This window comes from Antedon bifida, chromosome 4 (genome assembly GCF_963402885.1).
Source record: "Antedon bifida chromosome 4, ecAntBifi1.1, whole genome shotgun sequence".
NCBI lineage: Eukaryota > Metazoa > Echinodermata > Crinoidea > Comatulida > Antedonidae > Antedon > Antedon bifida.
The window spans coordinates 28,410,234-28,427,905 of record NC_136229.1 but is presented as its reverse complement, the minus strand read 5'-3'; the positions used below and the strand labels follow the sequence as shown (position 1 = coordinate 28,427,905).

General features: G+C 33.1%; 1 protein-coding gene across 6 annotated transcripts in view; it reads right to left on the bottom strand.

Moving 5' to 3' along the window:
• The window catches only part of LOC144841105 (diacylglycerol kinase theta-like), a 48,821-nt gene extending 33,306 nt beyond the window's left edge, over positions 1–15,515 (bottom strand). For 5 of the 6 annotated variants that reach the window (XM_078697289.1, XM_078697291.1, XM_078697293.1 and 2 more), the window contains exons 1-4: positions 15,228–15,506; positions 10,566–10,766; positions 3,751–3,830; positions 2,940–3,042 (exon numbers count right to left, since the gene is read on the bottom strand). In XM_078697289.1, the coding sequence (XP_078553415.1) occupies positions 2,940–3,042; positions 3,751–3,830; positions 10,566–10,766; positions 15,228–15,276 (433 nt within the window). In that variant the 5' untranslated portion in view covers positions 15,277–15,506. Of the gene's footprint in view, positions 1–2,939; positions 3,043–3,750; positions 3,831–10,565; positions 10,767–15,227 lie in introns of all 6 variants that reach the window. The other variant, XM_078697290.1, reaches the window with a different exon arrangement.
• Between the last annotated feature and the right edge of the window lie 2,157 nt (positions 15,516–17,672).

The window sequence follows — 17,672 nt, the reverse complement described above, 5'->3', positions numbered from 1 at the left end:
CTTTACAGTATGTATACATACAGTATGTATACATCAGTATCAATATGTGAACATACAGTATCAGTATGTGAACATGTACTTACAGTATGTATACATACAGTATCAATATGTGAACATACAGTATCAGTATGTGAACATGTACTTACAGTATGTGTACTTACAGTATCAATATGTGAACATACAGTCATCAGTATGTGAACATGTACAATATGTATGTGAACATACAGTATTGATATGTGAACATGCAGTATCAGTATGTGAATGTACAGTATCAGTACAGTATGTTAACATGTAAAATCAGTATGTGAACATACAGTATCAGTACTGTATGGTAATATAGTATTATGTGAAAAATGTGTACAATCAGTATGTGAACATACTGTACGATATAAGCATGATAATATCAGTTACCGTATTAGAATGTGAACATGTCCAATCAGTGTGATATCAGTATGTGAACATGTACAATATTAGTATGTGAACATAAGTATATGAATGTACAACATCATATCGTGAACATATGATATTAATGTGATCATACTTTTAACCATTGAATGGCACAAAATTACCAATACCATTGATATTTTGTAAACCAGAATCATGAGAAAGTAAGATATATACCGGGTAGAGCAGGACATTTCAAAATAAATTACCATTTAAAAATTGTTTCCATACAGTATAGAAAGACCAATTATGGACATTGATTCATTACACAAAAAAGTGTACACAAAATAAATGACCATTTGATTAAAAATGTCTACTCCAATAACAGTTTTTCAATACAATTTCCATCATATTCAAATACCTACCTATATCAATTACTCCCGTTATTATAATTTATCAATAGCATCAATCGAGTGAATACTTATCATATTACAGTAATATCAAACAATAACGTTACCTCTTAAATTAAACTACGCTCAACAAGCTTTCTTGTTTATCGTACCTACTCTGATCTTATGTTATTTTTTTATAAATAACTATCATACATTAAACTCATCATTTGATATTCATCTCAATATAAACAGAAGCTACGCGAGCCGTAGTATATCGACAACAATAGACCAAAGCCGATTCAATTTTGCAGAGTTCGCACAGAAAACACTAATTACTCAGTGTGTACTGGATGCTGCTTGCCTATTAGCTATTCATAGCCGGCTGCGTATCATGTGCACACGTTAAATTACTCACTGCCTATGTGTTCTGTGTACACTTATAATTATACTGCCTAGATCAACGAGAAATTGATAATCTTGCCAATGATTGACAGGATCAAAGGTCAAGTGGATGTGACACGACCTTGATTTTGATTTATTGAAATTTATATTTGTTTTATTTTTACCTGTGCAATTATTGTTCATTTAAAATTGTGTAAATATTGTTAATCACCAAAACCTGAAACCACTGCGTTTCAACAACAGCAATTTAATCAAGAATTTCTCAATCAATCACGGGTAAACAATATTAAGTAAGTTTTGACTTTGCTGACGATTCCAATTCATTGAAATCATTTTCTGAAAACATGATATCATAGTAGCGCAATTTCACTGTCCTTTCAACGATGTTATTGATTGATACAATACAAACAAATTAACAATAAATGAAGAGAAAACAATACTTTGGAACTGTTCAGTTTGCAAACCATTCATACAATTAAATCCTTTAAAATTAACCAAATTTAATTTCTGCAAAAAATGTATTGAATACAATACAATCCAAAAAGTAGTAGTAGCGTATCATCATATGTTTGATGAGTTTGATGATATAAACAGAAAACAAAATGTTCTAACAGTTGAAAACTATGCAGTCATACAATAAAATCCTTTTAAATTTAACAAAATTCATTCTGTTGCGATTAAATTTTAAAACTTTTATTCAGTTAATCAATTTTATTCAATAATTGTTGCTTAGTGGTAAACCAATTCACAAGTTACAATAAAATATTTGCTGTAAATTTTTGTTTATGCAACAAAGATTGTACTTATATGTCAGAATACAGTAATTCTATTTTAAGCCAAGGAATCATTAATTTTATAAGCGTACTTGGAACATTATATCATTTTATAACTAGTCACCTTATTATTAATAATAAAACAAACTATATAATATTTAGGATTGAGGGCACGTTTCTAGTTACTAGTATACGCTTGGTGTGCATTATAATAATGAGATATAAGAAGAGATATGATGCTGTAAGATATTGCTACCCAATCTTAATATATAGTATATTTGGCATCTGGGGAATGGCCAAGTCCATTTTTTCCATGGGTGTTTCTACTATATATTTAAACCAAAAAGAAAAGATATTAAAATAAAATGTAGTACTAGTAATAACCTGGGTATCGATTCAATAAATGATATTATGTTTATGGTTTTTGGACAATGATATTTTTATTCATTTTAAAGCAACATAAAGTTGCAAATGCAAAACATAAATTATTGCATGTTTTAAGGACACAATAATTTAGGCTGGACAAGTATGAAATAATAATAATTATTAATTAAAAACCTAATAGTAGGCTAGCACTAAATATTAATAATTTACCATTAAGATGTAACATTCAAAATTGAATAATAAATTGTATGTATTTAAACAAATTTAGACTATATTATATACTATGGGGAGGCCTGCAGAGGATTATATGAGCACACTAGAGGTCTAGCATGTGGCACCAAATTCTCAAACATACCAATAGTGTAACCCCAATCATTAAAATGGGAGAAAATAATTCATGGCATGTGATATGAAATCAACCAATCACAAGGATACACTAGGTATTATAACACAATAAAAGAAATCTGTATTATTTTATACAAATGTATCCTATGCAATGGTGAGCTCCAATAACAACATTGAGTGAATTAAAATAAAAACAGCAATTATCGATTTGACTGAAATATTTATTATGATCATTATTATTTATTATTAATTAACTAACCTTCACATCGGAGCAAAACACCATCATCAAATTTCCGTCGACATACATTGCAGAATTTTTTTCGCGCCTGTACAGGATCACTCCAAGTATGTGGTACAGGTTCCTACGGATAAAAAAAATGGTTGTGATATTATACTGATCACTCACCATGTTACCAGTGATTTTATTAGAATCACTCATCAGAACACGGTCTCAATGTGTTTTGTTCGATAAAATAGGGACGGTGTTTAGTAACACTATAGCAAACCCCAATTCAGGGATACATCCATTAATGGATGGGACACTTAGTTCAGTCTTGATGGAAGTATTGAAAAACTTTAGCACCATCTACAGTTTAATCAAGGCAATCTAACAACAGAGCAGATAGTTACTTGAAACAGTCTTGATCTTATGTCTTGCTGCGACAAATACCAACAGTACTGTACTATATTCTCTGCGGCGCGCAGTGTCTGTTAAGGGGCGTGGAACTGATCGTATCGCAGCAACAGATAAACCCTTTGAACTCCAGAGCTCTGCATTCTGTTGCTAGATTGCTTTGGTTTAATCGCAAAGCCTTCCGACATTAAATTTGAATTTTGCCATTGTTACTGTAGATCACCATTGAGACAACATCGTCTGGGGGAATGGTGGGAGGTTACGGTGAGAGTTGTTGGTTTATCCTTATAAGCTTGTAAGCACAACATTTTGCCAAAAAAATTCTGGAGTGCAAAGACACAGGGGTGCAGCCTAGTATTTGTAAACTCAAGAGTTTGCTAAGCGATGTGAAAAGGGTAATAGATAAATAGACTTATGCCATACATGCAGTACTTACCTTTATTCTATCCGATGCAACACTAGAACACGGAGTTACTATATTATATAGACATCTTTCATGACTTACAAAATTACAAACTAAAGAAAAAGAAAAAAGATGTTCAAATGTTAAGAATAAGATGGTGTTTTTCAGATAAAACCAAAAAGACATTCTTTTTAAAAATAATAAACTCTTGGAAAACTTTTTTGACAGAGTAGAATCTGGAAAAAAAGCCAGAAAGCCAAATACTGAAAATATGCTTAAGAAGAATTTCAAGTAAAAGCTTTAAGTGAGAAAGTGTTATACAGTATTCATTATTTTTATTGAGTATATTTTTTGAGTTACAGTATTTTCTGTAGATGACCCTTTCAGATATACTAACTGCTGTAGTAGTATAGACTGTTTTTATAGCTACCCTCCTAAAATAAATTTGAATACCTGTACACTTAAACACATTTTGTTTGAATAATGTTCACTCCACATGTTTTTCTTAATACTTAATAGTCAAGTATGATTTTTCTTTTAATAACTGCAGTGTCTTCAAGTATAATTATCATTTTAAATTCATATTGTCATTATAAATCTCATTGATAGGTTTTACATACTGCTGTTCTATCCTTTAAATATTTTTGGTATGTTTACTATACAGTAAACTTAAATTCTATTCTCGTTTTGCATTTGTCTCGAAATATTTAATTTCATTTCCAATTTTTAAATACATGTGTACTGCAATGTAATGTTCTCTGATACTAGAATTCAGGTACTTCATATTTCAGTATACAGCAGATGTAAGCCTAGGGCAAGGGTATTTAAAAACATGCCATTGACATTTGATATTAACATAACGTGAACATTCATTAGATTGGAGAACATCAGTATCTGGTAAAATCCATTGCTTAGAAAAAAGGTACAGTACATTTCATTTGATGATATACTGTATAAAATAATGATATAGGGCCTGTTTCAGCTCTTTGTTTACTCAGGTAAATTGGTTCCTAACCAACAAGGCGAGTTTAACTATGAACCCCCCTTCACATTAGCCAGCAAAACACTGGAGTTACAAAGTACCAGGGTGTCAACACTGGCAATGTGTATGGTGTGCACCTGGTGCGTGTAAACCCCAGAGATTTGCCAAACAACCAATGTGAAGGGGTTTAACTATAACTAGATAAATAACTGTTATTGACGCAATGTTAAACACTGTCTCAAACATGTTATTCATGGACCATGTCAAAGGTCATCACTTATATTCAAAGTGAAAAATGATTTAGTAGGTTTTTGATGCACAAAATCCCAGACTGTTATAATACTGTTCAATGCAGTCTTCAAAAAAGTTTTCTATCCCCAGAACAACACACTCACAGAGATGTTTCGGACATTGACTCGCTTCAAATTAAAGCAGTCTCTCACTTGCTATATTTTTATCGATCATTGGAAAGGTTGGCATTCTGTCACCAGTAGGGGTTAAACACTCCTTAAGCACATACAAGAGTTTTTTATTCACCCGCCCCAAGTTAATTAAGTTTGAGTCCAACACCTGAGTATGCTGTTATAGTGCCTTGAGCATCAATCTGAAGAAACTCACAGATTTGATTTATAATTTAGCCTAAGGTTTAAAAATAACATTCACAAATCTTCATAGAAGGGCCTGCTGCTACTGCATAATGTTGAATAACCAATTTGAAAATAGATTTTTTTTTTATTTACAACTGTATTGATCACATTTCTGCTAAATTTGTAAAATACAGTTAACTCTCCCAATACCGGACACTTTTGGGCTGGCCAAATATGTCTGGTTGTCTGGAAAGTCTGGTATTCAGAATGTGTTTTTAATGGTAAAAAGAAATTTGGGACCTTTGGTCCTTGAGAAAAGTCTGGTATTGGGGGGATTTTCTGGTAGTGATATTTTTTTGTGCTGGACATCAACACTTTGCTTTGCATGTGTATTAACACAAACGCAAAAATAATAATATACTCCATCCAATCGAGCAAACTTAAAACCAACAACAATTTAGCTACAAGTGAACGTAGTACAAGAGAACGAAGTAGTTCGCAAGGGAAAAAAACAAAACAAACAATTTCATCGTAAACAGGAGGGCTATTGTCAATTAATCCTTACAAGAGAAGATGTTCTTCAAATACACCCAAGGGTTTCCTTTTCAAGGAGGAGAATTTCTTGGAAGTGAGTACTTCTTTAAGATTTAATAACTGTTATTGGCTTTCTTTTCAAGGTTTTGCGTATTTGAACATTGGATATTTATCACAAATGCGGTATAATACTGTATGCTGTGTGTAGTGAAGGAATATTAACTGCATTTCAATTGTCTTCCTTTCACAATTGAATTACAATTACATTGTCCATGTATGTTGTACACAAAGAATGGTTGTACACAAAGAATATATGGCACTTTATAAACAAATAGACAGCAAATATCAAGGTATGGAACATATGTACAATAGATTGATGATAGAATTAAAAATGTTTTTAATAATGCATTTGTTTGTTATAATGCCTGGAATAGTAATAATTTGAAACATACACCTAATTAAATATTGATATACCGTACTTGCTTTAATACCAGAAGGATATATTGTCTGTTTAGTATGATCTAATCATTTCTATAAAATCGATTCATAGTTAATAATATAGTAGTTACGCAATAGCAACAACTTTGGAGACAATCCCTGAATGGCTTTACAAACTGTGATAAAACCTCACACAGGTAAAATGAGTTGCGCGCTTTTTTTGTTGCAAAATTGCAATTTTTAAGGTTGATGGCAGGTTTTGTTACATTGTGAGCTCCACGAACTAATGCAACTATTGGCTGTGGCATAGAAAATAAAATAGGATATGATGATATAAATGCAGGCATATTCAAAATATGTCATATGGCATGCCACACTCTTCATTTCATTTATTTTTTCGACCAAAACACAGATACAGAACAGAACAGAAACAAAGCACAATGGTCAGGGGCAAATAAAGCAAAACAATTACTATAACTTAAAGAGTCAGTTGCCCCTTATATCAACCTTCAGATAAGACGTTGAGTACTTGGAAGAATGCGAAAAGATGTACTGTACTTCTACGCTAAAAAACAGTTAACTCGTCATTGGCGTAGGAAGGCTATATAAAGTACTTTCAACATGCGAATTAACTCATCTAATCTTTTCCCGTCAAAAATATTAGACACGCTATTTTGATGGTGTGACATGTAAACTTGTTTTGACATGCGTGACAGAGCCTACTGTAAGAAAGCTTTGGCAGCCAACGTGTTACGGTAAAACTAAAACCTGAAATCTTTTCTTATTAGTATTACAATTAAACTTTGATAGTTCCATGTGTGAATAACAAATTAAACACTGCCCTCATTTAGGTTAATGAACTTGACAGTATCATTGATAAAACAATGAGCAAATAAGAATAATTGATAAGGATAATGAGTCTTGTGATATCTGCACAAGGTAATTCTATCTGGTCACGTTTCATAACTCAATCACTCTTAAAGTGAATACCCAATAGGCTTTCCACTTGTCCTATTCTGAATTTCTACTACTATACACTACTGTAATGCGTTGCTTATTGGTCTTTCAAAGAACAAAGTAAAAACCCTCCAATGTCTACTGACTGGAAGCTCGTAGCCAGGATATTTACAGGGGGTTCTTTTTTCCTCAAAAAGTTGTGTAAAAGCGTAAGCAAACTGAACCAAAAATTATTTAATGTCTAGTCTAGTATAAGATGGTAATTTGTCTGCTGGCTAGCTATAGGATTCGACAAAAATTTTCATATTTACTTTCATTCATCAATGTTCTCGGTTTACAAAAATGACATTTCAGGAAAAAGGGGCGGGGGAGGTCTTTTGAATCCCACGAACCCCTGGCTACAGGCTTGGACTACCTACCTTATAACTAGAACATGTAAATTTTAGTTAAATATGTCTCCTTCTCTCTCCCTAAACTATGGTTGTTGACTTGATTGTCAAAATACTGTACTGTAAAGTTGACTTTCGTTTTAGTGTAATACACTATTTTTGTATCCAAGCTATTGTAAGGTACTTTATGAAAGGTCAGTGTCGTAACAGGTGGTTTCCACTTTTCTAGTTCAGACCTATGAATTTATACTTTCAAATGAAAAGTCCCTAAACTACAACCACAGGCACATATCAGGTAGTTTCGGTATTGAAACAAATGAATCAATGATACACAGAATTGTATGTTGTCCAAGCACAGCAATTGAAAATTCAATTCAAAGCTGATTTTGTTAATGCCAAATTGACAATAACAGTACTACAGCAATAACTAATACAGTACAGTAAAAATAAAATAGAGGGAAGTTCACTCATGCATGCAATTTACTTCAACAATTGAATGCTCAATTAAACAAACAAATAGTTAATTAGTACTACCCATTGGAGTTACAGAAGGTTTTACTATTATTTACTGTTCTCTGATCCCTGCAAACTTATTTGGGTAGTCCCAACCCCAAATATGAAGAAAAATGAAATAGCATTGCAATCTAACAAATATTATAATAATTGTATTCACCTTTTTATCAATGATTGTTATACTAATATTATGTATTACAACATTTATTATAATATAATAAAAAATTTAATAAATTTATTGAAAACCAAATGTACATAAATGATTCAGAAATATTTGTCAACTGTACTTTTGTAATTTGTCAATAAATGCTCATTCTGTACTATAAACTGTATTAATCCAGCTAAACAGTAATTGTGTGGGTTAAGAAACTAGCCAATCAGCACTCGTGTTTTGGTGTCACAGGTAAACCTATGGAATATGTAAATTAGAATTCAGGCAAAAATGATCTACATAATATAATAGTGAAAACATCATCATGTATATATAGGATCAAACCATTTTATAATCAGGTAGAGAAATATAATATTTAAAAATTATATGAATGAGAATTGACATCCATACTGAATGAATGGAAGCTATAATTAGAAATGTCCATATTAACTACCGGAAACAGATATTATAATTATTTTAGTCTACTCTACTGTTAATTATGCATTCATACCTGTGTTATTAATAACGCTACTATTTAACCACAGTATTAAGGTCAAACATATGGCATATTATTGTTTTAATCTTCAATGGGCATTAATATTTATAGAATTTTATTTCTACCAGAGTAGATTTATTTTTATTTTTAAATAATTACTCTTCGAAATTATAAAGCAATTGTATTCAATATAGTGCAGGATGCATAAAATATAAAATATTGACTGGGCTGAGGGGCATGGTTCAAAATATATAGCCCAGGGTGATCTGGAGACTGTACTATATCCCAAGACAAAGTCGGTCGGGGGATATATGTACAGTAGTCACCAGGCACCGGTCTGGCGTTCAAATGAATTACATAGAAAACAATGAAACATTTATAATAATTTTGGTGAAAAAGTATGTAAAAAAGTCAAACAAAAAATGAAGTACAGTAGGCCTAACAGTAGTTTCCAGGGGTATTACCAAATTCAATAACAATTAACTTGCCGCTGGGGTTGCTGTTCCTTAGTAATAGTATGTTGTTAATAAGGTTTATCGCAAATTGCATGAGCGATGCATAATGGGAAGTGTTTGGGAGCAATAACGCTACCAGTATATAAAGCTTGTATTATACGGTGGCGCTATTGCTCCCAAACCCTTCCCATCATGCATTGTGCAATGAAGTTTCTCGCGAAGTCAAGGTATTTGCGATAAACTTTATGGTAATGGTGACTAGTTGACATAAAAACAATTCTTGTGACATGGTTTAAAGACAATAGTCTCCAAGTTTAGTAATAATAGTCTTCATCAAAGTATGGTAATAGTCTCCAGATAACCTCTTACAACCACTACACATTGGTCATTTCCTTTTATTTAGATTATTCTTAAACACAGTTTTGGAACCAATAAAAGTTTTTAAACCAAAAAAGAAATAAGAGCTTAAATGAGGTTTTAATTACTGTAAAGCCCTTGTTCTTGTTGTATGTAGACACAGGAAAGAATGTTAGGAAGTGGTCAGAATACTGTAGCTATACAACAACCATCTAAATGTTCTTGAATTATATTCTATATCCTCTCTATATCTATTTCAGGGAGATTTTTTGTATGTTTATTCGAGCAACTTACGGCCATAGGGTGGGTGAACAATAGATCGCAAAACAATAGGATTTCCGTATGAATGCAGTGTGGTGGACGCAGTGATGTAAAACATTGACAATCACTGCATGATCATTAGCTGGTGTGCAGTACAGTTGTTCAGTATATTTTTTGGCACTTAACATTTGTGGTGTACCTTTTTCAGACTCGACTACTGTATAAAGTTTTACTGTACTACAGTTTAATAACTCATGAGAATAAAGTTTATGATCCCCGTAACTTACTGTAATTGAAAGACTACAGAGCCACACAGTAAGTTTGTGTTCTATGTCAATTTAAACTGTTTGGTTTGTACAGTTTCACCTAGCCAAAAATGCGACACTGACGGCTTTCATTTGAAATTACCTTATTGTCCATAGCCCAGAAGAACTGAGAATGTAGTAAAACTCACCAAGCCAGGGAAATCCATCTCAAAGCTCTGCCTACACTATCAAACTAGTTTGACCAAAAAGTGTGATGTGCCCAAATATGGTAGTGATATGACATATCATGTCCATATATGGGCACATCACATGTTTTTTGTCACATAATAAAGTTTGATAGTGTAGACTGAGATTACGGCCTTGGTGAGAGTTGTACCAAAATAAATGTGGGCTCATTCTCAAAAAGTCATCATTATCAAGTAATAGAAAACAAAGAACGTTCTCTAGGACACTATACCGTACCTTCACACGTTAATCCCTGTTTCGTAATGCCCCATAGCATTTCCGTACAATGGTGGCAGAAGGTTGGTCGATGAAACGACTTCTTGACAAATGTGTGGTGATGATAAGTGTCCGCAGATTCTGTATCAGCCGTTATGTCTACTCTTCTGCCAAACGATAGACTCTCCATAGTCTCTTTACAGTCACTACCAGGTAGGATAACTTTATTAAAGATAAGTTGAATAAAAAGTGTTAGCAGTATAATAATAGTCCTACAATTACAACAAATACAAATGGAAAGATAATAACGTTTAAATAATTGTAGCTTCTACAGTAGTACGAATATTCAAAATTGAAAGATACTGAATTACAGTGCCACATTATTCAATGATAAATAAAAGTATTGAATCAGTACATTATGAAGTACAGTATTGAATAGATTCTACAGTATACTAGTTTTTTGATTGATAAAATTTGAATGGAACTACTCTACAGTAGTTGCAGCAAGGAAATCTAACAACAGGACACTGAGCTTGCCTTGCCAATATAGGAATTTGTATGTACAGTATTAACAATCCTTTGATCTTATGTCTGGCTGTAAACAAATGCCACCAGTACTGTGCTATGAACACTCCATGGCTCGCTGCCTGTTAAGGGGCGAGGAACTGATTGTGCCGCAGCCAGAGAGAAACCCTTTGATCTCTGGAGCTCAGCCATCATTTTAGCTTCCATTTGATGGTCTTTGTCCATCAGTAACTCTACGATTTGTTTTCACATCCACTCATACTGTAACTGTTTCATCCCTAACTTTCTCTAGACATCTTTTACTAAACACCCAAACAGTATTTTTGGATTGAGTACAGACTTACAGTATACAAATGCCCCGAATCTCTCTCACCTACAGTACTGTACTGTATAAAAAATAGTCTGTGAAACATTCCACATGTTGGTGAATAAAATGCAAATATAACATAACACACAACAAAACCATTTATTATTACTGATGATTTGATTGATGAAAAACAAAACACTTGGTAAAAAACTTGTACATGCTGCCAGAAAAGAGGCACCAGCCCGACGCCAATCACACAACGGTTACAGTATATCACGTCTGGTCGGCCATGGTTTATTTACATTTTAATCACAAATTTTTAATGAATAAAATATAAAAACACAAGACAACAACCCACTTAATTAATAACATGTATTTACCGAACAATTTGGCCATTTTCATTGTTTTTAAAAATTTGCTAAAGAATTTAGTATTTGGCGGAAAAAAAATCAGCGACCTTTCACCAGTTTTAAAGTTAGCATACACTACAGTAGAAAAGGTTTCGGTTTATCCAAGTAAGTTTCAGCACAAAATAGACCCTTTTACACCTTAAACATGAACATGGGATAGTTGTGTTTTCTAAACACTCTCCATCTTGTCAACACATTCTCATTGTGATGTACAGGTACTGTATTGAACATTGACAATAAACTTGAATCTAATACACACCATTACAATGACCTTTTATTATCAATATTCTGTCTCATCTCCCACTGGGGCTAAAGATGTTCTTTAAATGAACCCAGTTGTTGGATTACTTAGAAATCTAACAATACTATTGTGTTTGCCAAGTGCATTATTTAAGATGCAGTCAACACCAATCAATCAAATAACACTTATTTTGTGCTGCAACTAAAATTTCCACAGCGATAATCGGTTAAAAGTTAAAATCGATTGAGTGCTTCTTTCTAACTATTGTTTTGAAAGTGTCATTTAACAAGGTATTTAAAATTCGTCCTGTTTCTGCTGCCAAGGAATTGGGGGTAATTTATACATTTGTTTTTTTCACCGCAAAAATGGGCACTACCGTATGAACAAAAAAGTAAATCAGATACGGATGATACAGTCAATAAAAAAATCAATTAAAAATGCTTTAACATAGCACCACATGCATTACCCTCTCCTTATATTTCCTTCTTAGAAAAGAACATTAAGGTGTATTATTAACTAGGTCACACTATAAGTACCAAACTTCACTAACCACCAAACAAATATTAAAGGCAGAGTGGGATACAAGTACCTAGCAACAGGTCAATAATATGTCGGATGATCTATCACCAAGGAAACCATCTTAGTTAGTTATCATCAAACTAATATCATTGACCAAAACAATACGTATACTCTAGTATTTTCACGGAAAACCAACTAACCAAATAAAGGACACTTTTACAATTGCTCAGGTTCCGGGTTCGGCAAACAATTAAAATTGTGTCTTTCATTTTCACAATGCATCAATTCAATTTCTTTATTGCTGCAAATGCCATCAAGGGCTAATATCCGCTTAAACATACATCATACAAACATATACATATTTACATTTAAAATTGTTGTTACCTCCGCCAAGGAGGTTATATTTATCATTACTATAGTTATTATTTTCATTACTACTGTTATTATTGTAATAATTATTATTTATTCTAACTGTTATTGTTATAATTATTATAGTTATTGTTATTATAATTAATATTGTGTATAAATTATAGGTCACACCTTAAGGGCAGTTTTAATATCACATGGCTTCCGACAATCTTTGTACTCGATATGTGGCACGTATTGAAAATGAAAAGTCGCTAATGATACTGTATACACAGTCTGATGCGAACCTGAACTAGAGCCGGACCAAAGCGGGTTTGAAAGACCCTTTACTCTGATGTGGATTATAGTTTAGGTTGTGCCTTAATGGTACAGTAGGATGAAGAGTCGTTTTTGAATACATTTAGCACTATTATTATTGCTGAAGCAAGAAAAACCAAGGAATTGTTTGTAGAAAAGGGTTGGCAATGGATTATACATGCTCACTGGCAGAAATGTTTCAATTCACATGAACAAATTCACTAATTACAGATAGCAAACTGGCTTTATTAATCCTGTAAAAAGAGAAAAGAATTCAGGAGTTAGAACACTACAGCATTTTATTGTTTAAAATATCTTTTGATATTGATACAGTAATACACGTTTTTCACACATGTTTTTTTCACATTATTAATAAGCCAATAGCCACTGGGGATTCTGATGGGTCCGTTTAAAACTAGAGGAAGCGGAAATGATGGTACTGTAAATAAAAAAGGCCTACAGTAAACTATCTGCTCGTGATGACCTTTCCCCCTTTTGTGGAAAAAAGAACCCCTATGTATAAAATCCATGCCTTGAATTGTGCACTTTTTATAATAATACAGGTTTTTATGATCAAACATAGTTTCTTCTAATCGAATAAACTGAAACGCAAGTACTATACATTCTATACCATGAACTACAAACAATACTCAGCATTTATCCACTTTGGCCAAACCAAAAAAAATCACAAATCTCCTAAAAGACTGAAATCAATTGTAGTGTGGCTGAATCACCTAAATCTCAGCATCCTGTTTGTACATTTTAAAATATGACAATATATTTTACATCATGAATATTTTTCAAATATTTCATTTTAGTATCTGAGACCAAGGCTACAGGTACTGTACTGTATGTTCACAATGTTTAAAAGCAAATACTGTATATCAAAACAATATCAGGTCATATACTATACCCAGAATTCTCCCACGAAAACAATAATTAGGGATACATTGAGTCGCCAAAAGAAGGAAAGGAATTCATACAGACAATGAGTTGATATGGAAAGTTCCAATCACTGAAAATAAGTTGCATTTCCGTCGATAGTGACAGTAATATTCCGATTGGCTCTGAGCAGGATCCCGGCCATCTGGGTCAGCCGTTCCAAAACAGACTCAGATCGTTTAGGCGGAGCTTTTGTTAACATAGAAATTAAACGCAACTTAATAATTGAAAGGAACTAGTTTCCAAGAGAATTTTTATCTCAAATTTTCGAGCAATTGAACGGAACTGGTAATCGAGCGCTAATGTCGACACTGGAACCGATTGTTTACTAAGTCGTGGTTATCGTACTGGGCACACAACACAATGTATAGTTGTATAGGAACTAATATGCACATCAAACTGATCTGTACTGGTCGCGGTCATTCATACAGCATGCGTGACATGATTCAACTTCCAGAAACAGTAGAAGATGCTCAACTCAAGCCGGGCTTTAGGTTAACCTGTAAACCAGGCCTAAAGGTATAAAGCAAACAATGTAGAGGCAGCAGCATTTTTGTATTAACAAGATATTAAAGGTATAAAATACTAGTTCCTTATTACTGCCGTGTCATATATTACTACAATTACATACATCTGTATTATTAACTGATTCAAGACTTTCTCTTTGTTGTGTCATAATGATAACATTTAATAAATTTATTTTCTTTTTTGTGGAAAGTGAATGAAAAATGAAAACAAAAACGATGTGCAATAGTACACTGAATGTAGCACTACTCTATGCGAATAGATGACCATACATGTATAGCCGTACAGTTACTAGGCCTAGGCTATGCCTAGTGCTTAGCCCATTAAAAAAACATTGTCACACTGACCACACCACAAAAATGTAAACAAATCATTAAAATATAGCCTAGCCTATATGTATTGTAATAACAAAACGAACTTAAGCACCCAACCAACGATAAACAACACAAAAGCACCAAATCGTAGCATGCTAGAAAATTGTGAAACGTGAAAATAGCTTGATATGTACACTAATTCATTATAACACCATTTTTAACACAAATCCACCCTACCTGGTTGCTTTTCTGGTCGCACTCGGCGAGGGTTTCCCGACACATTCATCACCGTATCGACGGCTCTGTAGTAAACGACGATGCACCAAACGTAATAATCCTTGGAAATTTACACAAAATTAACCATTAAAACCTACATTCACGAGACCATTTCATTCACCGTTAATTCTACATTGGTGTTGGATGACAGTGTTAGTATTACCTTCAACCCTTACAAATAAATTTATAGGAAAAAAAGATGATTTGAATGCCTACCACAATTTCTCACATCTGTTTAGAAGGCCTATTCCTATGCTAGCAATAAAATCAGAAATTGTTAGACGTCAGTCCAGTCGTATTTTTTGGAACTTGCAGTGTTAATGTATTAGACGAAAATAATAACCCTCTGGATTGCAGACTAAACGAATGGGTGTGGACTATGGTACTGTATTATATAGTGTTACATGTTGCTTTTCAAACTGGAGTTCTCATGTTTTACATAAATAATAATTAAAATATATATTATCTGTCAAAAATAGTTTATTTTCGTATGTCCTGATTTTGTTACAAACTTAATTAAAACGTTGAATTATTGAATGAATCCTGTAAGAAAATAAATAAATAATGATCTTTTCTGTTTTCATCATTTGACTGAATTAATCTAATTCAGAATTATTTAATATGTTGTGTCTCTCGTTCTATTGAAACATCCTCTAAAATTATAAGTGTAAGTAAGCTGACCACCGGGAAATGGAAAGGGTTCGGGAACGACAGACGACAGCAACAAGTGCGCGCGTTCCGAAATTGATATGATCCTTATAATAAGGGTGATACGTAGGCCTGATTTGTTCTTGTTTTTTTGTTTTTTTGTCTCTTCATTTCTCTCGAACCGTATTATGGCCTTCCTTGTTGTTTGATGTTTGTATTTCTAGGCGCGGAGTTTAGCGTTATGAAAGTTAATGCTTTTTTTTTAGTTTTGTTTTATCCCGGGTCCCGAGAAAATATGGATTTATTCATTCCATTGATTTTTGGTTGGATGAAGCAACTTAAATCGGTGACACACTCCTTTTTGTGTACTCCACTTGACGTGGACAGACAGGGTGGGTTAAAATTGTATAATATTATTGTAATATTGTATAATAAACCACACCCTGTGTTCTGTGAACTTATCTTACGGGTTTGCGCGAAACACTTTAAACCACTACGCGAGTTATACGTGTCACTACTCCGTGGCGTCACTAATTTATAACGAGATTATTATTCCAGGGAGGGAATAGCCAGCGAGGACAGATATGTATGACATTTCATTATTCTTTTCTTAATATCATCTTTTTAATAATAATAATAATAATATTTTAATGGTTAATGGTTGTAATATATAGCGCACAATACAAATAAACCTGTTACTGTCGACTTAATTATTTAACCTTTCTTCACAAATCTAGTCCCATGCTTCTTCTGGTTGGCCACATCCATGGATTATGGGATATTACAGAACAAATTCACAGAATAGAATAATACGCATTGATTCCTTCAATTATGACTCAGAGTTCTGTTGTATGTTAATTTTGAATAATACCATGATTCTGCAATTCTCTGTGCCTTGAGGTCTTTCGTGATAGTACAAAGTTTAATTAAACTTAAATGTTATTTTTTTTGTTGGACTTTTGGCCTCCACTTATACAAATCACTAGTTAAATATTATATATATATACATATAATATAAAGCTAATTTAATTATTTCGTTTGTCTTCTTCGTTTCTGATATTTGGCCTATATCAAACAATGAAATATTAGGCCTATATTTTAATTAGGTCTATAGAACAACCTGTTGTAGGCCTACATGGTGAATCAATTTCTGAGAATTACGGTGAAAAACAAATGCGTGACAAGAAGTAAAAATAAATGTTTATTTAATTAGTATCATTGTATGACAAAGGGAATATCTCACTTCTCGGATTGGTGAACATTCAGACAGAAATGTTCCAATAAAAAACTCGTGATCAAGAATTATGATAAAACTGTCATATTTTATTTGCATTATTTCTTTGGTGCCAGAAACACCACTACAAAATCACTCCCTATCTGTTTGCAAATACATATCTGGCTGGTAAAAGCTTGGTTCCCACTAGGACAAAAACGTAAGCACGTACGCCTTACGTAATTTGACCAATCACGACGCACCAGATGACGATTCATTGCGTCGTGATTGGTCAAATTACTTGACCAATCACAAGCGACAGTCTGGACGATCCATTTGCACGTGAACACTGCATTTGTTGGTGAACCCATAGAGTAATTCTTTTCTTCTTCTTTATTCCATGGTGAACCACATCACATAGGAAATCCCGGATGCAATTTTTTTTCCGTACATAAGTCGGAGACCGATTATTTGAAAGATAGCCGAACTACCTAACTAAACCTAAATAATCTCTCGCTAACTATAAATGAAAAAGATTCGAACCC